This window comes from Vicugna pacos, chromosome 9 (assembly GCF_048564905.1).
Source record: "Vicugna pacos chromosome 9, VicPac4, whole genome shotgun sequence".
Classification (NCBI taxonomy): domain Eukaryota; kingdom Metazoa; phylum Chordata; class Mammalia; order Artiodactyla; family Camelidae; genus Vicugna; species Vicugna pacos.
In genome coordinates, this window is record NC_132995.1 from 17,054,466 (window position 1) to 17,078,438 (window position 23,973).

General features: G+C 51.8%; 2 protein-coding genes across 6 annotated transcripts in view; one reads left to right on the forward strand and one right to left on the reverse strand.

The window, feature by feature from the left end:
• The window catches only part of PEPD (peptidase D), a 108,698-nt gene extending 98,104 nt beyond the window's left edge, over positions 1 to 10,594 (forward strand). For both annotated transcript variants that reach the window (XM_006212186.4, XM_072967254.1), the window contains exons 13-15: positions 6,034 to 6,218; positions 9,472 to 9,663; positions 10,054 to 10,594. In XM_006212186.4, the coding sequence (XP_006212248.1) occupies positions 6,034 to 6,218; positions 9,472 to 9,663; positions 10,054 to 10,191 (515 nt within the window). In that variant the 3' untranslated portion in view covers positions 10,192 to 10,594. The remainder of the gene's footprint in view (positions 1 to 6,033; positions 6,219 to 9,471; positions 9,664 to 10,053) is intronic.
• Positions 10,595 to 13,576: 2,982 nt separating this feature from the next.
• On the reverse strand, positions 13,577 to 23,108 carry CEBPG (CCAAT enhancer binding protein gamma). 4 transcript variants are annotated; one of them, XM_072967256.1, is made up of 4 exons: positions 22,971 to 23,108; positions 22,177 to 22,364; positions 21,542 to 21,638; positions 13,577 to 17,109 (listed from the first exon to the last, which is right to left on the reverse strand). In XM_072967256.1, the coding sequence occupies exon 4, from the start codon at positions 17,011 to 17,013 to the stop codon at positions 16,567 to 16,569; it is 447 nt and encodes a 148-aa protein (XP_072823357.1). In that variant the 5' UTR covers positions 17,014 to 17,109; positions 21,542 to 21,638; positions 22,177 to 22,364; positions 22,971 to 23,108; the 3' UTR covers positions 13,577 to 16,566. The 4 variants fall into 4 exon arrangements, with proteins under 4 accessions (XP_072823357.1, XP_072823358.1, XP_072823356.1 ...); XM_072967257.1 differs by lacking the exon at positions 22,177 to 22,364 and having other exon boundaries at positions 22,971 to 23,107; XM_072967255.1 differs by lacking the exons at positions 21,542 to 21,638; positions 22,177 to 22,364 and having other exon boundaries at positions 22,971 to 23,107.
• Positions 23,109 to 23,973: the final 865 nt, after the last annotated feature.

The window sequence follows — 23,973 nt, forward strand, 5'->3', positions numbered from 1 at the left end:
AAGTCCCCAGGGCCCCATGCTGTGCTGAAAAGGTGCACGGTCCACCTGGTGCGTGGTCCTGGTGCCCCAGTCCTGTGGGACTGCCTGGCCATGTCACTTTGGATGTAGTCATTGGGCCTCAGGCCCAGCCAGGCCACACTCAGCTGAGCTGGTCCCTGCAGACTGTGGGGCAGGGCCCCCCTCCGCCCCCACCAGCACACTGCGGGCACAGACCTGACCTGGACTGGGGCCTCGAGGTTCCCTTGGGTGCGGAGATAGAGCAGAGCCCCCACAGAACCCCTCCACCCCCTACCTAGTATGTTAAGATTGTGACATACTGTTCCCTGCGGGTCACATGCGGTGCAGGCCCGGCGGGGTGGGGGTCCTGTGCCCACAGAGCTGCTCTCAGATGGGGGTGGGTCGCCTCCCCATAGCAGCGCGGAGGCCGTGGCCAGGTCAGCCCCATGCCCTGACCTAGCGGAAATGCCCCTGGTTTGTGGGTTCGGCTCCCGGGCCAAGACAAACACCCACTGAGACTGCAGGACTGCTTCCTGCGCCGTCCAGGGAAGAGTAAATAAAGACAGCCGGGGTCACAGCAAGATGCCCAGAGGAGAGGCAGAGGCGAGTGCCGAGTACACGGATCCTGGGCTACGGCCCTGGAGTCGTGGAAGGCAGGCCTGGGGTCCGAGGGGAGCGCCCGTCCCTCACCGCCACTCAAAGACGGCCAGGGACGGAGGGCTGGGCGCACTCAGGGACCACACGAGGGTGGGCAGGGGTGGTCTGGGCAACTGCGGCACCTGGGAGACCGCTACCCGCACCGGCCCTGCGGGAGGGGACCCCGTGGGTCTGCGCTGGCTTCCAGCTGGGTGGAACTGAAACTCTCCAAGGCTTCCATGTCAGGGCAGGCGACCACCCGTGCAGACCTCCTGTCTCCACAGGCACACAGAGAGACCCCTGGCCCTCAGGAGGGGAGGAGGTGCTGTAGGGAGCACTGGCACCAGAGGTGGAGTCGGCTGGCCACAGGCAGGGCCATTCTGCAGACTGTCCCTCCAGCCACCATGAAACACTGAGGTCACCTCTAAGCACCCAGGCCTCTTGTAGCCTTGCACTTCAGCACCCAGTGCCAGTGTGTCTCTCTCTCCTCACCTGCCCATCCCGGCCTCCCTCTCCTAGGGCTGTGGGTTCCCACCCTCCTGAACCCCCAACTCGAGCCCCCACCTAGGTGCCACAGACTGCATGTTTGCCCCAGGAGCCCCACTCATCATGGTCTGTGTGAGCAGCCCCTCCATCATGCTGTGCACAACCCGTGTAGTTGTTTGCAGGTGTCCCCACCTCCTAGCTCTGCTCCTGGTGTCAGGGTGCCAGCCACTTCTGGCGGGGCAGGGAGGTTCTTGGCAGTGGGAGGTGCCCCCTCCCCAGAGTGGGCCAGACAGCTGGAGGGGATGCTGTTAGAGCCACCAGGTAACCAGGCTGGAGAAGGGCACCAGGAGCTGCCCTGGTCCACATGGGGCAGGGGTTGCAGTGGCTGGACTCCCCTTAGGCCTCTCCTTAGAGGTGACGTGGAATGCAGGGGACCGGTAGGCAAAGGTGCAGGGACAGTGCGCCATCTAGACCATAGGCACCCTCTGGAAGAAGCGAGGACAGGGAGGGCTGTGTTTGGTGAGGGTCCTGTGTCCCCTCTCTGGTCTGTGAGGCTCCCCTGCTGGCTGAAAGGCAGTGGGCAAGTTCCCACCCTCCCTGGCCCCTCTGCTACAGTGTCGGGGGAGGGACCACATGGAGGGTGGGTGAGGCAGCCACGCTCAATTCAGCATCAAGGCGCCAGCAGCCCAGGCGCGAGCTGCCCCTGCTCTTCTGCAGGGTGAGTGGGTCTCCAGAGGTCCTGGCAGCAGACAAGGGTGTGTGGTGGGATGGACTGGAGGTCCTCAGCCCCGCGCCAGCTTGGCCTGCCAGACAGCTCCCTGCAGCCCGTGGGGCCTGCCCTGGGTCCCCTACCCTGAGCCTTCTCGCCTACACCCCCACGGCCTGGCGCGCTACCATCCCCCGAGGGCCATTGTCTTCCAGTGAAGTGAGTTCTTTGTCTGGAAGTGGCTGTGAAGATGTAGCTCAAGGGGCCCTCTGCTGCCTTCCAGGCTCGGCTCAGGGCCTCGGAGCCCCCAGGGCTGTCACACTCTGGGCAGGAGGCCTCAAGGCTGTGATGGATGCTGCTGAGGCTCCGAGGAACTGGCCCAGGCAGCAGGCCCAGCAGGCTCCCGGCCCAGCAGGGGAAGGTGTGGCCAGAGGGGGCCAGGTGGGCACGGAAGACCAGCCAGTGCCTTGGGGCCGCTATGGAGAGAGATATATATATAGTGGGGCCTGGGCACCAGGGCTCTAGTCCCTCTGAGCCAGTGGGTAGGTGATGGGGCGCAAACCCAGATGCTACGCTGCCACTCTGGGGGTCTAAGTGCACAGAGGAACTGAGTTGGGGGCACACCGGAATCCTGGGCCCATGAGGTCACAGCACTGACTGCGAGAGCACCACGAGGGAGGCTGGGGCTCCCCCTCCGGCCACACCCCAGGCTCGGAGGGCAGAGCATAGGCTTAGCTCTGGTAGCACAGGAAGGGGCGGTCAGGGAGGGCTGCCTGGAGAAAGCCTCAACACAGAGGTCCACAGGAGGAATGGGAGTGAGGCTGGGAAGGTGAGGACCTCGGAGGGGTCCCAGCTAAGGGCACGGCAGGTGGAAGGCATGGGGACACCAGCACTCAGAGCCCTTGGCCCAGGACTGGGTGGAGAGGGAGGCCCGGCGGAGGAGCTGGGGGCTCTGACCTCGGGGCGGGGACTGGCCCAATCTGACCCAAGTTCTAAAGAGATGTCTGGTGTCCCGGCCTTGTGCAAGGTGCAATGGGGGTGAGACCTTGTGAAGACTTGAGAGGAAACTGGGGTCCAGGAGCCGTCCAGGAGAGGGGGGCCCACAGAGGCGCCGGGCTCAGGAGGAATTTCAGGAAGATGGGACAAGATTTGGTGCTTGCTGGAGGGGGGAGGGCAGGCCGGGCAGATAGCGCCCAGTTTCTGCCGTGGCGTACCCAGCATGAGTAGGCTTGGGGGACCACCGATGCCTCCGGCTGGGCGTGCGGGCTCCAAGGTGCAGAGGCTGAGGGGCCTGGGCGTTAGGCGGGCAGGGAGGCCCCCTGGTCTGTGCCCGCCCCTCCAGCCTAGCCCAAGGACAGTAACCTCCACACACTTCAGGGGCCCCTGCCCTGGCCGTGGGTGTCGTAACCACCATCCGGGCCAGACGCTGGGGCCAAGTTGCTGGAGGTTTAATCACTGTCACAACCCTAACCACACACAGGCAGAAACTCCCACTCCCGGCCAAGAGAGCTGTGTGCAAGGCCTTCCCCAGGGCGTGCAGGCGAGGAGGACTAGAGGCGCCGTGGGGACCGCGCGGCCCGCACGTCCGGCCCCAGCGAGGGGCCACGAGGACAGGAGGGGAGGCGAGCTGCCAGCACGGAGCTTGATTTATACCTGGTTCCCACCCTCTGCCGAGGACGGGCCGAGGCCGCAGCCCCGCCGTGGAAGTTCGCCAGGTTTGAAGTCAGGCTCTTCCCGGGCCTCTCCCTTGGTGACCAGAAAAGGCCCTGCCCAGGAGAGATGGAGCTGCGCTGGGGCTAGGGCATCAGCCCTTTCTCGATCCCAGGGGCCAGGCTGAGTGACAGGAGCTGAGTTCAGCGGCTGTTTGGGGGCTCTTTCAGGCCCCGAGTCCTGGGCAGGAGCAGGCCTTAGGGAGAAGCGTGCCGTGGTCACTCCTGAACCAGCAGTCGCTCCGCCAGGCCCCAGCGTGCCTGGGGGAGGCAGCCGCCCTTCTGGTGGGGAGACCCGAGAAACAAGTAAGCACACCTGTGCAGGGAACAGGCTGCAAGGAGAGAAGTAGCCAGGACAGCAGAGAGAGACCGACATTTGCGCTGAAACCCCAAGGGTGAGGAGTCGCAGGCCAGCAGGGTCTGCAAAGGGTCTGTGCAGAGAGACCTCAGTGTGCTCTGGAACAGAGGTGGCCTGGTCCAGGGAGGGTGGAGAAGAGCAGCGGCCAAGGCTGGGGCAGGCTTGGCTTGTGGCCTAGGAATGCAGTGTCGACCCCAGAGTCTGGCTGACCACAAATGGTGGGTAAACAGTAGCTAATGACGGTTTGGGGGGAATGCTGACCTGGTTCCCCAGTAGATGCCGGAGCCTCAGCAGCCAGCTTTCCAAGGCCAGCATTGTGGCCATGTTTGACAAAGGGGCATCTGAGGCTCACAGAGGTCACACAGCAGGTGTGCAGGCAAGCTGAAACCCAGTTACCTATGTCTCCACTTCAGGATGCCAGACCATTAGAGAAAGGCCCCCATCCTGCCTCTACCCTCAGGGCTGCAGACTTGGCTCTTTATGCTGCTACGGTCAGAGCCAGACTCCAGTCCCACTTCATCGCGTCCTGGACTGGGGCAGGTGGAACAGGGCTGGACTCGGGAGCTGGGCTCCAAGGAGGCGGTATCTAGGGACAAGACCTGGCATCCTCTACCCTTGACCTCCCTGCACCTTGGGCCATGGGCTGGCCACTGCCCTGTGAACTGGCCAGGGTGCAGCACCACCAACCTGCTTGGTGCCTGGATCCTGGTGATACTGGAGGTTGGATCAGCCCTGGGCACCCACCAGCCCAAGACCCCAGTGGTAGACCCGCTGTCTGGCAGGGAAGGGGCCCCACGTGAGGGACTGGTGCGCAGCGAGAGCGCCTGAGAAGGGAGGGCCTTTGTCCCAGGGTGGGCTCTCATCTCTATCTCTTGGGCCCGTCATCTGCCCTCTGCGAGCCCCAGAGGATCAGACCCTGGTGGCCTAACCCTCACTGGCTCAGGGTCCAGCAAAGCCCTGAGGTGCGGAATCCCTGTGCTCCCCTCTTGCAGTGACAACCCTCAGTGATGGGGTGACGGGGGACATGGGGGCCAGGGCAAGGCTGGGAGGGCCCTGGGGAGCCAGTGTTACTGCCCACATGGAGGGGGCTGCAGGGACTAGCACTGGCCATTGTCTTTGGGTACAGATCCCACCCTGTCCGCCTAGCCCTGAGTGTCCCAGGCCACTGGCCTTGGCCAGCACACAGCCTGCCTCCACCTGAGCCCTCGCAGAGTATGGTAGGGAGCTTTGCTAGCAGAGGTCCTTGTCTGGTGCTTAGGCTGAGCGCCCAGTGCCCTAGAGCGAGGCTGAAGGTGGGGGCTCCAAGAACCCAGTGGGCAGGGCTGTTGTTCCCTGGGGACAGTCAAGGCCAAGGCTCTTTGAAGGCGGCTCTTTGTGAGCCCTAGGCTCCAGCCTGCAAGGGCCTTCCCCGAGGCAGGGCAGAGCCTCTGAGCCCCACAGAGCCTGCCTGCCTCAAAGCTTGCCTGGGAACGCTCTCCATGCTGACCTTTGCCCCAGAAACACGGGGGCAAAGATGAGTTTGATTAGCAGTCTGGGGCTTGAACAGCTGGGCGGGCTTGGACAGCTGGGCTGCCATGGAGATGGTCACCTGGCGCTTGTAGCAGACACGGCCACAGACCCCTGCCAGTTACCCTGTGAGGCTGTGCCAGCTGCACCTCCACCCCAGAAAACTTTGCTCCCCAGGGTGACTCCAAGGTTGATGCAGCCACAGGTTGGGGTGTGCAGGGAAGCCCCCTCCTCCACCCCTGGCCTGCGGCAGCATTTGGACCTGACCCTTGGTCTGGGGCTCACTGAGGCTGCCCCAGGTCCACTGTTGGGGTCATCGCTTTTCTCCTCTTGATGCCCAAAGATCTTGCTGGGCTCCCCTGGCTCCAGGGGCAGACCCGACATGGGCTGGGCCCCTGTGGGGAGCAGGCATTTGGGATGCCCCCGGCCATGGGTGACAGGAGCCTACCCCTGAGGGCACAATGGAGGGAGAGTCCAGAGCTGTGGCTGGGGAAGCCTGGGGGCCCACTTGGGACGCATCACTCTTGGCCCTCGCCTCAGCCAGCGCAAAGACTTTGTGTCCCCTTTGAAACCTCGCAAGCCCTGGCCAGTCTGCCAGACTTCACAGCTCATCACACCCTCCTTTTGAGCCACAGGCGTCTGGTGGCCTGACATGCACCGCCTGGCCGACCGCGTCCACCTGGAGGAGCTGACTCGCATCGGTGTCCTGACAGGCAGCGTGGACGCTATGGTGCAGGCCCACCTGGGAGCTGTGTTCATGCCTCACGGGCTCGGCCACTTCCTGGGCATTGATGTGCACGACGTGGGAGGCTACCCCGAGGTCAGTGTGGGCACATCAGCCCGAGTGGCCTACCTCTCAGCTGTTGCTGAGCCCGGCCCTCCCCAGGGTGCAGGGTCTCTGGGAGACGGCTAGGGTGTCATGGGACAGGCAGGGTGAGGAGGAATGGGGCCCCAGCAAGGCCCACTGCTCCTCCTTCCCCTGCACCCACTGGTTGGTCCTGGCCCAGGTCACTGCCATGATGCCCCCCCCCTTTGCCCAAGGGCCCTGGTCAGGGCTTGGGATATTTCCATGAGTGTGCCTCCCCGGTGGCTGGACCTGGTGTGGGATGGGCGTGCTCTGCAGAGCCCTGGGCTGTGCGTGGTGGGCAGCCCCTACCCGAGAAGGTGGTAGATGGTCAGTGTGCAGTGCATGGGGTCCCCACAGGGCAGCAGGAGCCCAAAGCTGGGTCTTAGTGATGGAGCTGGCACTGCACTCGTCATGTCCTCCTGCCTCTGGCTTCACTCAGACAGGGGTGGTGAGGCTCCACCAGCTGGTGGCTGGCCCTGGTCTCTCCTGGGACTAGCCGAGCACAGTGCCCCTCATGAGTGCTGCCCCTGCACCCTCCCTAGTACAACCTCTGCCACCCAGACCCCTGGTCCAGCACACCCCTGTGGCCTCCTTGTCTCCAGGAGGCATCCTTGGCAGGGAAGGGAGGCTTGTGTGGGCATCTCCAGACCAGGCTTCCCGCACCTTGCCCCCCACCTACTGACTGACCTTTGAAAGGACCACCCAGACGGTGCTTGCAGCTTTGGGAGGCCCTGCCGGGCAGGTGGCTGCAGCCTCCCCAGGACCAGTGGGTGGGGGTGAGCCCGGCCCTGCCGCCTGGCCTGGTGCCCACAGTGCAGGGGGCGGATTATGCAATCAGTGCACGCCCTGGGGCCCACCAGCCAGTTAGCCAAGACTAGGCTTGGCCTGTTAGCTGCAGGGTATTTTGAAAGCTCTAAGACGATTTTGGGGGGCAGGGAAATTGCTCAAGAGAAGCTTTATTATTCAATTATTTTTTCCTCAAGTGTAAACAGTTAAATTTGGAGAAACAAAATCAGTTTTAATTTCCTAATTTCTCTCCATCACATTTGTGTGCAGGGAGCCAAGAGCAGGGCCTTCCAGACATTGTTAACGGAGGTTCGTTATTCATTAGTCGCCAAAGCACTTTTTTTTCCACCAGAGAAAATTGGCAGCAAACTGTTTTCATCTTTTCCAGTAAGCAGCCCTTTGTGCTCACAGAGTCTATTCTTCTGACAGATAAACATTGTGGAAAAAATATGGCTTTTCCTATAAAAGTCATTTGTTTTATTTCAGGCCTACAGACACATCTGGGTCTCCTCTGCTCGGAGCCCAGGATAGTCGAGCCCCCGTCAAGCCCGAGCCCAGGCAGAAGCCAGCGCACACCCAGTGTGGGCAAGCGCCCCCACCCCCAGCAAGGCTGCAGTCCCTGGGCTGAGGGGCTGGGGGCTTGGCCTCTTCCCTTTGTGGGGTCTTCACCCCATCCTTCTCCCAGCCCTGCTTTGGCCATTCTTGGTGGTTCCCGAGAGCTGGTGCTCTGATGGGGTCACGGGCAGGCAACTAGGACAGACATCTTCCTGTGCCCCCCGAGGATCCCTTCCATTCTCTCCTCACCTGCAGTTTGAGTAGTGGCCCTGAAATCTGGAGGGAAGCCTGTCTGTACAAGTTTGGGCAAACCCCTCACCTTCAATGCACACCGCCGCAGCAGCTCAGCGCATTGTGACCCAGAGGGACGGGGAGACCACTCGTCAGGTCTCATCAGGTCTCCACCTCCGCCAGGCCCCTGGCTTTAACCCTGGAGTGGAGAGAAGGGGAGGGACAGGGAGGGGCTGCCCAAGGGCAGGCGCAGGCTTCAGATGGCAGGAGACAGGCCCCCACCCCACCCCACAAACACCTCTCACCTGAGCACAGAGAATCATCCCAGACCCTGCCCTTTTGTGTCCCCTGCCCTCCTACCTAACCCCTCCAGGCAGATAGCGTTGTGGGGTCAGGTGCCACACCAGATGGGTGTCTGCTCCAAGCATGACCCATCAGGATTCACAGGCCCTGCTGTCCCCTCATCACGTCCATCCTGCCTGGCTCACACCAGCTCAGGGTTCCACGTGGCCGTGCACACCAGTTTCTACGAGCCCTGCTGTCTTTGCCCACATGGAATCAGGGACCCAGCCTTCCCTGCCGTGCCCAGCCATGGATGCAGGCTGAGCCAGCCCATTTCTGGTTACCTTACATGAACCACTAATTGAAGTCTGATGTTCTTGGCCCCCAAACAGTCAGAAACGACAGCTCCATCTCCAGCAGCTGAGCTTCCAGGGAAGAGCTGGGAGCTGGGCAAGGCAAGCTCAGAGCCCGACCAGAAAGCTTGCCTGCTGCCCACTGGCTCACAGGCCTTGGCCGAGGGCCGGGTGGTACCTCAGGGACCTGAGGAGGGCAGGGAAATTTGTGCAAGTGTCCTAGGCACCACCTGCCCTCGCAGCCCTGTCGGCCACACCCTTGTGGGTGTTGGGGAGGGGCTGCCTCTGCAGGGCTGAGCTGGTCTCCAAGGCTCCGTGGGGGCCCAGCACGTGGGCATGGCATGGAGCCGCCACGTGTGCCTCCCTGGGGCCACGCCCCCAGGCCATGTAGACGGGGTGAGCGTGCGTTTGTGTGTACACACGCCAGAGCTAGTGCCGGCAGGCCCATCCTGCTGACAGCACCTGTCCCTTCTCCTGGAAGGCCACTCGGAAAACCTGGGACTTGGCGTAGGGGGGACCAGGCCCAGCGCTCCTGGGGCTGGTTTCCACTTGAGCTGCCTGAAGAAAAGAGGCAGCCTGGGAAGCCCCGCAGCCTCCGTAAGAGCTTTTTTGGCTTCACAGGTTTGGCTTCTACTGTTCCCCCAGCAGGGAGAGGGCCTGGGTGAGGCAGCCAGACCCCCAACCAGCCCCGTGGGCCAGCAGGGGCAGCTCGCCCTGGGTGTGCACACGTGGGCGTCCACCGGGCACAGTTCTGAGGGTAACAAGGGGCAGGGGCAGGAAAAATCTGGGGGCCATGCAGAGAGCGAGGGGGTCTTATCCGAGTGCCATGAACAGCACAGCACAGCTGCTGGGCTGGAGACCCTCCTGGTCTCAGAGCTCCCTGCAGCTCCAGGGGGACCCACAGGGCTCAAGCCAGCCCCCACAGCGGATGCCCGCACACAGGCTGGGCCGAGGAGGGCTGCTCTGTGCCCGCATGTCTCTGCCCCTCCTGGGTCCTGGTCACTTTCTTCCCCCACCAGGGTGTGGAGCGCATCGATGAGCCCGGCCTGCGGAGCCTGCGCACCGCCCGGCAGCTGGAGCCAGGCATGGTGCTCACTGTGGAGCCTGGCATTTACTTCATCGACCACCTCCTGGACGAGGCCCTGGCTGACCCGGCCCGCGCCTGCTTCTTTAACCGCGAGGTCCTGCAGCGCTTCCGTGGTTTTGGTGGGGTGAGTGCGGACGGGCCCCGTGTCCTTGCTCCCATACCACCACCCACTCCAAATTCAGCCTGTCACCTCTTTGTTCCCCAGGGCAGGAGGTACAATCTTGACTTCCTCACTTGAGAAGGACCTGGTCTACCCTATCTCATGGTCTGTCACCTGACAGGTGCCTTACCCCTCAACCCAAGAGGCAGATTCTACAAAACCCCTGTCCACTCCAGGGCCTCCCATCCACCTGGCCGGGGCAAGGTCAGGGTGGGCAGGTAGCGGGAGCAGTGCTGACTGCTCCTGAGAAAAGGCTCCTCCCACTCAGCGGGGTCAGCCTGGAGCTGCGGGGTCGGACCCTGTACTTAGCGCATGAGGCCAGCTCCGAAATGAGTGTCCATTGGTCTGACCCAGGTCCGGATCGAGGAGGACGTCGTGGTGACTGGCAGTGGCATGGAGCTGCTGACCTGCGTGCCCCGCACGGTGGAGGAGATCGAAGCATGCATGGCAGGCCGTGACAAGGCCTTTGCCCCCTTCTCTGGCCCAAAGTAGAGCCGGCGGGCGTACCCAGGAGGGGACTGGCACGGCCGCAAGCTTTCTTCATGGCAGGCGGCCTGCTAACTGGGCCCTTCAGCGGTGAGAGTCAGTACTCAGAAATCACATGCGGTTTGATCACACCAAACAGTTCTGTTTCCTAGAGACAAGCTTTTTTTATTAACCTTCTGCGGGATCACACCCTTAGTGTGTTATTACTTTGCTTATATGACAGTGGCTTTTAAAATGCTCACTTTCAGTTATCCTGTTCCTTATTTTCAGTAATCCTGTTCTTTACCAGCAACTGAACGAGTGTCTTTGTCATTTGTATTCTCTGCTCAGGAAAGGTGTGTTTCCGGTGTTTTCTTTCAAAAATCAATACACAGAATGGAATTTGCAATAAAAGGTTTCCTGAAAATGGTCCTCTGTGCCTGGCTCCCTCTCTCTTCTTTATCCCTTTGCAGATGAGCACTGCGTGCTCAGACCTGGAAACTGACCCTGTGGAGATGCTGGGGGCCTGGGAACTTGGTTCTGCACACATCAAAAGGGGGACCACAGAGTAAGAAGCCTTTCAAAGCTGGCTTTCCAAAGGGGGTAGAATTATAGCGTACTTGAGGCACAGTTATTTAAAATTTGAGACTTGCAGATTCCTTGCCCTTGATTTCCTTTTCATGCAGGACATGATAGCGAAGCCAGTGTCTGTTTGACAGAGACTGCCACCTAAGGCAGCACCATGGCAAAGGTGAGCTTTCCCATTTGCCAAGTCTGTCTGTGGCCCCCAAGTGTAGGCCCAGTGACCAAACTCCACTCTGAGGCAGCAGGGCCATCCAGGGCCAGCTGGGCCTGGTCCCTGCCAGTAGCAGGACACCTGCCCTACCTCTGCTTGCCCAGTCCTCCCCGGTCCCACAGAACTGCCTCCATCCTTGCAGCGGCTTCTAGAATTCTGCACAGCATTCCAGGTTTGTCTCTGCACAGGGCTCTCTCATCCGGGAGTTTCCCAGTCAAGGTGAAGGACAAGTCAGAAGGACAGACATCAGAGATGAAAACTTGATACGGTGGGAAACTCTGTAGCCCAAGCCAGAGTATCTTTTGTCACTGAAGAGTTTGGTACAAATTGATTTCTTCCTATGGCAATAATACAAAAGTGCTTGTGATGTGGCCACATTAAAATAAAGTAATAGTAGGTGCAAATCACCATTTATATTTTTTGCTTCATAGATTTATTACATCCATTTTTGAAGGTTTCCAGCTGGCGCACAGATATAGTCCCTAAGTTATTCATGATATTGAACAAATTGAGTAATGATCGTCTTTCTGAGGACTGGGAGTCTGAGTTCACCAAATACTTCTCTACCCCAGCCATATCTGTGATAGACATGTTCTAGTGCACAGGGTTTCAATTTTCCCCACCCCCAGGATAAAACCAGGTATGGTCAGGTTGAAATTCTAAGTGGACAGTTGAGTTGTGTTAACTTAAAAACAGCTGAGCATATCACACATCTCCCTCCTTCCTCTCCTTTAGACATTTTATACCAAAACTGACCATTTCACATAAATGTTTGCTCTCATTATCAAGGAAGTAGATAAAAAGGAACAAGTAGAAATCTCAGTAACTAAATGCTTTGTCCAAGAGGGACACTGGGAACGGAATTGGCTGGTTGAGCCCAGCTGGGTAAAACAAAGGGCATTCTTCGCAGGTACAGGACTGGGGCGGGGGGGAGCAGCAGCTCCCTACTCTTCCGCATGTTCCAGGGGACGTATCCAACTCCTGACTCTCCAACTTCTGCAGAAATTTGTACAGCTTCAGAAATACATCAGAGACCCTTCCAAAGAAAGCTGCACCGTGCCAAAGGCCTTCCTGAAACCCAGGAAAGGTCTAGCTAGTTATTCAATAAATGAGCATCTCCTATGTGCCAGTGTGGTATAAAAACGTGATCCCTGCACTCAGAGCCTGGATTCTCCTGAGAGTCTTCCCCTTAGGCAAACAGGTACCAATAGATCATCTCAAACATTGGAAAGTGCCACGAAGGAAAGTAACAGATTTGACCTTGTCTAGAAAGCCAGGGGGCTGAGTCAGGAAGGGTGGAAAGTGAAAAGCAAGAGGAGTTCTGGACATTAGGAGCTGTCCTAAGGTGGCCGGCCCTAGGGTAAAAAGAGCTGGGACAAACCCTGCAGCCAAAGTGAAGTGATGTGGGAGAGAATGGAGGGCAAGGAAGGCAGCAAGAGCAAGTGGAGCCATGTCCTGGGGAGACTGGGCCTCACCCTGAGTGCACTGGGGTTCAGAAGGTTCTGGAGAACATGCAATGGTCCAGGGAGACCAAAGCCAGGCAAGAGAGGGTGATGGCTCTGCAGAAGGTAGGGGAGGTGAAGCAGACCTCAGGAGATTCATTTAGGAGGTACAGCTGAATGAAAGGCAGTGGCGTGCAAAGGCATCTGGCAGTAATAGCTGCCACAGAGGAAGCGGCAAGACTTGGTAACTGGGCTGCAAAAAGGTGTGAGAGTGATTGCCTCACTTAACTCCATTCTCTTCTAAGCCTGGTTCCCGACACCACTGCGTAACCTTCAGGTCTGGAACTCTGGGAGGAGTAGGGCTGTGGCAGTAAGAGAATATTCAGGGATGGTATTCTCCTCTGAGTACACATAAAATGCATATGAACTCCTCAGATACTCCACAGGTAGCCAAAGAGCAGTACGTCTAAAGTGCTTTTGTTAAAAAAGAGCTGGCACCTTCACAAATCTCTATATAAAATTCCCTTATAAGTTATTAGATTCTAAATTACAACCAATTTATGAAAATGAAATGGGACATATTACCCACAGAAATAATCACCGTACTCTAATTTTCATTAAGATGCAGTCAGCAGACGTCTACTTCTCAAGACATGAGAATAACTGAAGGATCACAGAAGACAACTATCAAATGACATCTTCCCTAAAACACTCAGATCAGCTCCTCGGACTCACACGTTCTATGGCACCAGTACATGAAGACAATGTCCATACACTACAGGTTGTGCTTTTAGGGGAAAGGCCTCACTTTGACCTTCCCATCTACTGCAGAGCCTAGAACTCATTTCCCACCACCCCGTGGGTGGAGACCACACTGAAGACATGAAGCAGAACACCAGTCACTGCTGTCTGCATTCTGGTTTTTTACACTAGACCAGGTGACATGGACAATAACTAAAGAGGCACTCTGAATTCAGAGAAAACTACGTTCCTATCACTAAGGGAAATCCAGCTGGGACAAAAGCACTTCTGCTTGCCCCCCGCCCCCACCACAGCCTCACCTCTGCCCTGGGCTGGGACTAAAAAGGCAGCAAGACATCTGCCTGGCTCCTCAGAGCTGGTTAACACTTGGACCACTTTCTTGGTATTGGACATAAAGAAACCCACAATGAAATACAGTCATTATTCCAAAGTTTTTTTATTTCAAATTCATTGAAAGAAATAAAATTATATTTTAAAAAAATAGAGTAATCTCACAAACTGAGGAAAGCCAGGAACAAAAAGAACAAGGTAAGTACTTTTTCCTGAGAGGCAGCTCTAACAGCTGTAGAATGGACTTTCTTTCCTAGCTTTTGTCAAACAAAATTGTCTTCCTATTTCTAAGGCATCAAAAACACTGAGTACTTTAAAGGGGTTGTTTAGATACAAAGTCTCAAGACTTCTAATGGGGATTAAGAAACATCAAACGCTGCTACAATTTTCTTTCTTTTAATACCAAATATTAAATTATACATACTTCTACTTCCTTATGTAAATTTGAGAATTTCACACTCAAGACCTGAATTTCAGAATTCTGGTCATATTTTATTAAAATCTTACTAATTCTTATTAAGAATGTCCAAATTATCTGAGCTCACATCCCCTTAACTAAGAGGGGCCAGACAGCAGGAAGGGCTGTTCTGAACTCACCATCTGCAGCCAAAACCAGTCAGAAAGTACTCATCCTGGAAGACTCAGACGCAGCTAGGAATTTATACTAAAGCCTAATTCCTAAACCACTAGACCTACCAGCAAAGGCAGATCATATCCTAATGTGTAACCTAGAGAACAAAAGTTACAGAAGTCATTTCAGTTCCCAAAGCTCTAAACTTACCTATTCCCCATACTTGGTTACCCTCAATTTTATACTGATAAATCTATCAAACTAAAAACTTTCATTCCCAAGCACTTCAGTAAGATAGTCAAGACAATGGTTAACATTTTTACTCTATGCATAAGTGACTGCTTGTGCTAGTTTTGATTTGCTTAAGTAAAAGCTTGAATCAATTTTTCCAAAAGTTACAATCTTTTGTTATTTGAAATAATGGAGTACATACCTTATGATCTCCCTAAAGCTTCTTGTCCAAGAGTTAGGTCAATTCATATAATCGGTAACAATAAATTCTATGAGACATCAATTTCTGAAAGACATTCTTTAGTAAATAAGAGATTAAAATGTCTGTAGCACCTCTTATAGATGCTTAAAGATTCAAGTGACCTAACTGCATCTTGAATGAGGTGCCATTTAAGAGTCAGTAGGATTCTGTGGGTATCTCCTCCATAGTTATTTAAAGCATCTATCAACCTACAAGTAGATCGATACTCCAAAGATGCTGGACTCTAACAGAAACCCCTACCCTGTCTCCTGGCTCTATAGGGAGTTAACACTTCTGGGACAGTAGCTCTTACAGAACAATACTGGGCTCCTGTCACGTGCAGAAGGGACTCTTGGCCTTTAATAATGACTTTGTTGAGTTGCAGGACACCATGATGTCTCCTCCCACCCAAAAGAAGGGCACAGACAGCACTCTTCCACCAACCAAAGGGTGCAACTTGACTTACATTGGTTACATTGTCCCAGGTCCTAGTATTAAACAACGTGACCCAAAATGTTCAAATGAGATAACTGGTAACACAAACTTTTTAAATCATGTGACTCCGTCTCTTATCACGAGCCCAGTCACCCCCCAAAAAAGAAAAACAGAAACACAGACATCAACAAACTTGAGCTAGATTTGTGCTTAAAAAAAAAAAGTCAACAAGGACAATCAAAACTACCAACATAGATATATGCCAGACCCTAGAGATTCTTGTCTTTAGTGACTGCCATTTTTTTAGTCTCAACAAAAATGTCAATATCCTGAGTTTTATCAGTGTTTTCTTGCTAAAATAATTTATGGGACATAAATGCATATAAATGAATAAAAAGTGGTACAAAAGTCTGGAAGAACAGCCCACTACTTAGAAAAAGCAATGTCACAAAAACAATATACAAAGATGTGTTTAAGTGAAATAAATTAAAGGTTAAACCTTACACTTTCAAGTTTTCTTAGACTATTATTTTGGAAAATGGCAAAGTTGATGATGAATTTTTCTAATAATCAGTTGGTTAAGATCAAATACCAAATGATCCTTCACAAGAATTTTTGCTTCCAGAAACCAGGCCCCAATGCAGTACATTTGATCACAGGAGAAACTACCAGCTGAAATTAATATTCAAACTCCTAATCTTGTATAGCCACAAACTGTTAAGAGGTTTTTGTTTACTAACTTGGCTGTCCAAATAGTACATCAAAGAAAAAAACTGCTTACTTTACTAGCATCGGCAGAAACTAAAATTTGGTACACAAGTTTCTCTAAACCTCTGAGTTGGTTTTTTTTTTTTAATGAAACAAAATAATGCCAATTCTATACCGAAAAGGTATCCCAAAAGTGTAATTCTAATATGCTTTGCTTTCATTTTTAAAAAACCTATTTGCTTCCTAAATGCTATTTACATTTTTAGGCCAACTGACTGCATACTGCTTTCAAAATGCATTGGGGTTTCCTTACTTCACTTGACATCGCTTTTCAAAAACTTGTATTTGTTGGGGAGAACAGTACTAATTATGCTAAAACAATGTTTAAGCTATACATAAAATCACTCCAAATTACAAAGTGATTGGTTTCTATAGCCCTAAGCATTTTTAATACATAATTTAGAAAAGTCACAAACAGATAAACATAGGCAACATTCAACTTTTCTTCAATTAACCACATCCGTTAAAACCAAGAACCTCCTGCAAGGCTTGCCAGTTTCCCATTCCTTTTGTCAACCTAAAAAAGAAACGTTTCTTGGAAAGTCAGAGTTTATTAAGAATAATGAGGTCTAGGGCAATTTTTTTTAACCATATGCTTTAAAATTTCTTTTTATCCCCACAAAAATCCTTATTTAAAACCAGATATTCAAATTAAATGGCTAACATCTTTAGCTAATCAACTCTTCAGTGCTGATCCTAGAAAACAACCTTCAATGGATCTCTCAATAATGGAATAAGACAGTGTTCAGCCAATGATGCAAGGGGTGAAGGTAGTCACACCTTTAATGTTCAAGCCACAAGTTGTGAAGTTTGGAAGGGATGAGGTTTACTGTTCTGCATTATCAGAATTTGTCGTATTTTCAGTGCTACTGGGTTGCACGTTATCTGCAAGGTTGTGTGCATGCTCAAGAAACAAATCTTTTAGTACACTTAATTCCTTAGTCAGTAATTTAATTTTTGCTTCCAACCGTTCATTCTCTTCTTTGAGCTGATTCACTCTCTGCAGCGTATCCTGCGCTTTCTGCTTGCTTTTCAACCGGCTCTTTTTCACAGCCATGTTGTTCCTCTCTCTGCGTTGACGGTACTCATCACTGTTTCGATCCATGGGCGAACTCTTTTTGCTCTGCTTGCTAGGAGGCACAGCTTTGCCTCCGCCCCCAGGGCCGGCAGGCACCAGCTGAGGAACCTGCTGCAAGCCGCTGGCATGAGCCTGAGTATGAATGACACTTCTTCCGTTCACTCCTGGAGTACTGTTCTGCGATATCTTGCTCATTTGGGCACTCTCCCTTGTCAACACAGAACAGGCAGAAGTAAGGGCAAGGTGATCAATGGTTTCCACACTAAACTGCCAAGATATCTTCACATGTACCTAGTTAAAAACAAATTGTATTAAAATATTTGAAATGACAAGATCAAATGAGATTAAACTTGCATGTACCTAACAGCAGGCAACATTAACTGATCATGTTGAGAAAAGTCTACAACTGCCAACTGTTCCAGTGTTTCAGAAGTCTAAGTCATTTAATTCAGAGAGGTAAGTCAGTACAGATGCGCCATAAAGCCAAATTCAACCCACCTGAATCCCTGAGGGTACTGCCCATCTGTGATTGTTAGCAAAAATGGGAGGGAAAAACAAAAGAATACCACTAATTACGTAGCACACATGAACTAACAGCACCTGGCAATCTGCAAGAGAGAAATTTGAGATGTTTGGTATAACGACAGCAAAGGTAAGTTCAATTACGATAGGAGAGACACCTGCAATACAAGGGGAAGAAAGTTTCCACTGTTGGTTCAAGTCAAAATAGAAGGCTGACGCAGAGCAGCCAGCCTCAGTACTCATAAGGAATACTGCACTGTGGTCTCTGCGTGTTCCTTGTTCTAATATGCAGAATGTGAGTCATCAAGGACATAGCTTTATGGGATACTTTGAAAAGGTGATTTTTTGCTTTATTTTTTTTTAATGCCCTCAAATGACAGTTTACAGAGATTTCCTCCGTTAGTTGCTTAGACCACAGATTTCAGAGCTCTGAGATGCCCAGCTTGCTTCCCCATCCCATCGTGTTTCTAATACTGTTTTTTGATTCTGGACATATTTAATTAACACATCTAGACACAGTCAACCTAAAGCTATAAGGAAAGAAAACAACCCAACGATGCATCCAGGGAAGTGCAAGCACCAGGACTCAGGCTAGACTACGAGACGGAGCAGCTGCAGCGCCTGCACCCACTTTACGTTGCTCAAGGAGCACAGAGGAAATGCCAGTTCTGAGGGGTTCCTGTAGTGTTGCCTGTAGAAATGAAGTCACAGTTTCAGGCACTAGTCATATCTGGATTACTATGAATCCAACTAGGTCGCTACAACGCCTCAACATGTGTCAGAAGCATACCTATCCTACCATCATGAGGCCACTTCAAGACAAACTGCTAAGCTGGGTGAACTGTGTCCACCAAGAAGTCACAGCACTCTCGAAAATTGAGACAGCAGTGTTATTATGTTCTCTTTCCACAAAACTGCTAAAACTACATCAGTGGGAAAAAACCTGTAACCAGCATTATGAATTGCCTCAAATGAGTACGTCTCAGAGTTCTTAAGAAAAGCCCAGCTGGTCAACACCAGTAGCTTCACCCAAACCTTTAACCAGGCATTTCGGTATAAACACTATTTACTGGTCTGCTTTTTAAAAAATCTTTGCTTTTAAAAAGGCCATATAACATTGCTTTCAATTAGTTTTCAAGCCACACAGGCAGCCCTGAGCTAGTGGGTCATCTGTTCTCACTCCAGCACTAAGGTGACACAGAAAGCTTCTTTCCAAATCATGATGGATATCTACTCCAAGTCTATCTTCAGTAATGAACATTTCACAATTTCCCTTGATAATTTATCACGCTGCCAATTTTTTTCTTCCAGTTAAAAGTGGCTGTTCAGTATTAATTTGAGCCACCCTTACCACTAATTGTTAGTGGCCCTCTACACTATTGCTTATCTGTTTGGTATAAAGTAAACTAAGTGTTTTACTCAGTTTTTAAGAACCTGTTTGATTTAACACCTCTCCTGGGACTGTCTCAACAGTCATGATTAGGTTCATCTTATTCACCTTTTCTTATTTTTTCATATACCAATTATGTTTTTAATCCTTAGAGCTAATCTCTGGTAAACTCAGAGATAACAATGATCCAAAGAGCGAACCAGTCAGCTCTTATCTTGGTTCAGGCTTCCCCCGTTTCACTCTGGACGCAGCCCCTCCCTCCGTAGGCCTCGATTTCCCACTCCACAAATGAGGGACGTAAAATGATAAGATGCCTTCCGACGTTGACAATATACCATGGACTTTAGTCACTAAAAATTCTTATTACAGGCTCTAAATTACGTTCATGCCCATTTTTGCTCCCAAAGATACTGGAACAGGGAAGCGCTCTTTTATTTCAGTCTGACTCATCTTGCCGAGGTATGAGGTTGAACACAGTAGGCAAGGTTCTGAAAATGAGTCCTCTGGCTCGTAAAACAAAGAGTAATCATCAAACTGGTAAAAATGTAAGAAAGGGAAACTTGGAAATAATTCCAAACAAAAAATTTTTTTTAAAACTTCCTCAACCAAACCCCAAGAAAGTAGCTCTTAAAGTGAAGAAATATCCACCAAGGCAAATGAACCAAGTAAAGGGGGTCAAAGAGCAAAGTGGTCTAAGACTTAACTTCAAACAGATTATCAATTTTGTTTTTACACTGAGCAAAATAGCTGCCTCCAAAAGTTACACATTTTACAGTTTACACAGTTATCCATGCTTTTGTTTCTTTCATAAACATTTACTGAATGGGCAAAAAAAGTTTATTTCAAATCTGGATATTCAACCATAAAGAAAATCTGGCTCCTACATGGACAAATACTATTCCAAAGTTCATTCTACAGGAAGCAGGGCGGCACCTTGTTTCCTTGCTGTGAATCATTCAAGCAGGAAGCAGGAGAAAAACCGAAGACCAGTAGTTCTCAAAGTGTGGCCCCTGGACCAGCAGCAGCAACATCACTTTGTTAGAAAGGCGAATTCTCAGCCTGCCCCAGGTCTAGCAATCAGGAGCTCTATGAATAGGACTGAGCAATCTGGTTTTAATGGGACCTTCAAGTGATTCTGATGACACTGAAGTTTCAGAGCCACTGCTATAAATTAACCATGGATCTTAAGAAAGATGAGTAACAGAATGAGTAACACTTTTTAAATTCAAATTTCTTAATTCAAGTAATGTTCATTCAAATCAGCAACACACTAAAAACTGAGAACGTTAGAATAAGTAAAATCAAAATTTTCTCAAGTTTCCCTTGGAAAAATAAACTTCTGAAGGATTTTCCTAATCCTCTTGTCATTTTTTCACGTATGTACAACCAGATATTCCCCATGTCCCCCAAAATAATTTAACTCAAATTTCCTCAGTGAAGGTCTACTCTCCAAAATATTCAGATACTTATTCCTTATACCAAATCTGTTCAATCACTGGTAGCTGACAGTTCTACCAACCCCCACAAAACACCTCACGTCCATCACCCCTCTCCATCCCAAGGTCACAGAATTACCTTAGGCTGACATCATCTCTCAGGGGCACAGTCTCCTCTGCCTTAGCAGTGTTCCCTCCAACCACTGTCCCCAGAGCCATCTAACACTCAAACCTGAGTGCGTCACACCCTCTTACTGGAAATTCCTCTGTGGCTCCAGCATACAGGATCATCCAAGGTGTTAATCCTCTCTCCCTCCAGCCCCTGCTCCCTTTCACATCACACTTCAATACTGAACCACTATCAGTCCCCTAAACAGTCTGCGCTTTCTCTTTTCTTTGTGCTTCTGTCCAGTTGTTCCCTAGTCAAAGCCAGCTCCATAGTGTGCTAACCTATAGAATGAGCTGGAGACAGGACTCTGTCTTCAGCTCCACATGCCCAGCATCTAGGGGTGGTGCTCAAGAAATGTGTTGAATGAATACAGGTTCAAAAGGATAAGAGAAAACATTGTTTTATAAATGTCTCAACATAAAAATGAGGATCCCTAACATTAAAATCTCTTAAAACAACCACAATTAAATCAAGAGTGTTACTCCATATGGTTTTAATACCTAAAGTTTTTTGTCTTTCTTGAAGGTGCACAGGAAAAGAAAAACGCAGTTCCACTGGCTAGTTCTAGTCTCCAGTTTATACAGTGAACATCATTCTTGTCTGGTCTTTGCTTCATTTTAGTTGAGAACCTTTATTTTCCACTTTGCCCAGTTACGTTTTCCATAACCACAAGTTCTTAGGCATGTGTTGCCAGGGTCTGACAACTCTGTACTACAAGTGAAGTCAAGGTGAGCAGTCAAAGTTAATAAGCACCTAAATGAGCAGGATTTGTATTTATCTGCCACTGCAGACTGCATGACCCAAACAACCCTTCAAGGAGTACATAAGTGGTCCATGGGAGTATGAGAAGAAAATGTATGCTCATTTGTCCTTCTTAAATGTCACTTTTTAATCTACTTTTGGTGTCATTTACAACACACACACACACAAATAGTACACACATACTGTTTATAAATATACATTTATCAGGGAGTCTTGCTCAATTCTTTCTCTTTTTAACTGACTGGTCTCCTGCCTTTTTGGCTTTCCAGACCTACGTAACTATCAGTACAAGAACCCATGGAAACACACCCTCCCAAGAATACATAATAAACCTGGAATTGCGGCCACCTGCATTTACCATTTCTGTGATCAGGGGAGGCAATCTTAGGCCATAATGCTAAGTTCAGCTCCATGAGGTCCTATTTATCTTTACCCAGGGCTCACCTGGTGCTGTTTAAATCCCTAGGGATGAAACCACCTCTTCAAGATCACACAACCATGCTGACAGTCATGATGTGCTCCTGAGAACTGAGAGGATATTCTGGAAAAAAATGAAGTTTTGCTTTCACCCATGTGTTTTAGGCAGATATTAAAATGACTAAATCAGCCAAATGCGCCTACCAGAAGCAGGAATCAATAAATTGAAAAATTCTTCAATTCACTAACATCTTGTAATTATTTAGCCTGGTTTACACTAAATTTTCCAAAACAGCAAATCAACTTCAAGAATAGCTTATCCCAAATACCACTCAAGTGGTAACAGTTGAACAGATTTTACCTTTTAAATATCAAGGACTTTTCGATGCACGATTTCTTGGTAAAGCAAGCCTTGACAGTATCTTATTTCAAAAATGTATTTAAGCGTCCCATATCCTATCTGAATTAACAGACAATCTCTTCAAATAAGGATCCAACTGAGTGTAGGCTGGGAGAGAGAACTAACAATTTTTGTGTAACCCACCAAACCCAATCTTTCTAAAAACTGACCCACTTTAAGATGGCAGATTACAGCATAAACCTTAGACAAGAGGAAAGTCAAACAATTAAACCTTCTGAAGGATAAAAGCACACACGCTTACTTGGAAGACCAGATCATCCTTCCCCTCAAACATGCGTTTCCATCCTCTCCGTCTAGACACCTCTGCTGGCAATTTTCCTTACTGTGTTCCCTCCAAGCACGCTATCAAAGCACCTCATTTCTTGCCCTCCTCTTTTCTATTCAACTCGTGGTTGCTGCACTTTCATCCAACGTAATTCCAACAGTAAACTATAGGATATACAAAGTACAGCTCCATTAATAAAAAAAGCACAATATTATTTCCGTAAAGTATTTAAAAACCAAGTTTTTTTCTCTGACTACTTCTCTATTAATTCCTCAACAAGATTCCCGACTGCCCGACACCGGGCAGTTCTGGAGGGGCAGGAAATAATCCAGGTGGCACTCGAGTAAGATACGGTCCACCTTCTGCTATTCTGGGAACACCCTTTATCCCTAGGGGCCAATACGAGCCTGGCGTGTCACACTGCACGTTGCACAAACAGAGGGCCGGGTTCTGGAGGGGGCATAGCCGGCGCGCATCGCGTCCCCCGCCGGCAGAAGGGGCGCCGGGGGAGCGCGGGGGTCGGCGGGTGGCGCCGCGGCGCTGGACCGGCGCCAGGCATGAGCTCAGCAGCCCCGTCGGGGGTTGCCGGCAGGTTGCATCAGACGCCGCGCGGGGCCGCCGCCCGCGCCGCGGTTCGCGCGGGGCCTTCCCAGCGAGCCGGCCGCCTAGGGCCCGACCGGGTCTCCTTCGACACGGGCCGCGCCCACGCGAGCGGTCAGCAGCGCCGCGGCCTCCTCCTCCCACAGCCCGCCCGCCCGCGGCCTCCTTACCTGCGCCTCCAGCCCGCCCGCCCCCAGGCGGCCTCCACTCCGAGCGGCCCCGCGCGGCACGGCCCGACCCTACCCAGGCCTCGCAGCCCGCGAGTCAGCGAGGAGGAGCGACGGTTACGAAACCCAAAGCCTCCGCCAGTTCCGCCGCCGCCGCCACCACCGGCTTCCCCTCCTCACCGGGGCCGCGCGCACCGCCGCTGCGGTCACGACCAATTGGAGCGCCTGCCTGCGGGGAACACGCCCTCCCCCCGCGACGGGCAGCGTCGTCAGCCAATCGTGGGCGACCTGGCAGCGGGAGGCGGGCACGTGGCGGAGGCGTTGCCCACGGCGCGGCAGGGCGGGCAGGAACGGCTTGCCACTCTTGGCAGCGCCGGGGGTTCTTCCGCGGAGGGCGCGGGGCGGCACCCCAAACTGTGCGCAACCCGCCGCGAGAAAGGTTCTGTAAAAGTCGGAGGCGCTGGAGAACCGTAGCCTTGGGAAGGCAATACATTCCTTTGGAAAGCACAATTTCCTGAGATGATTTTTTTTTGAATCTCCGATTTCTGTTTTGGTTTCCTCACGTCCTCGGGGAGCCCCGCCTCGGCGTTGCTCACTGGGACAATTTCCCGGAATGGCCCCCAAGACTCGCCTCCCTGGTCGCGGCGACCGGGGCGCCCGATGGACGCCTCACCGCCGACAGCCCGCGCCCGTCCAGTGGGGCCTGGAGAGAAGTCTTGGATCGCAAGGCCGTGAAGGCAACTGCAAACTTGTGGAAAAACGAAGGAAGCAAAATTTTCCCAACGTAGGAGGAGTGTTGACTGTGGTTACGGGGAAGTGGACTGAATTTCCACGATCGATTCCCTTCTGCAGTCTTCGAGGTGAACAGATTGCGAGACGGGATCTCAAAAAGTGAATGGCAATCCAGTTTTATTTATCTGAGACAATTCACTGGAGGATCTGAAAGCGTATTACAGCCAGGAAGCAGTGTGCTGGTTGGAGGCAGATAGGTTTGATTGTTTCCTCT

What these genes read in the sequence shown, in the direction of transcription:
- CEBPG (XM_072967256.1), bottom strand. Translation starts at nt 17,013, where the DNA reads ATGAGCAAGATATCGCAGAACAGTACTCCAGGAGTGAACGGAAGAAGT.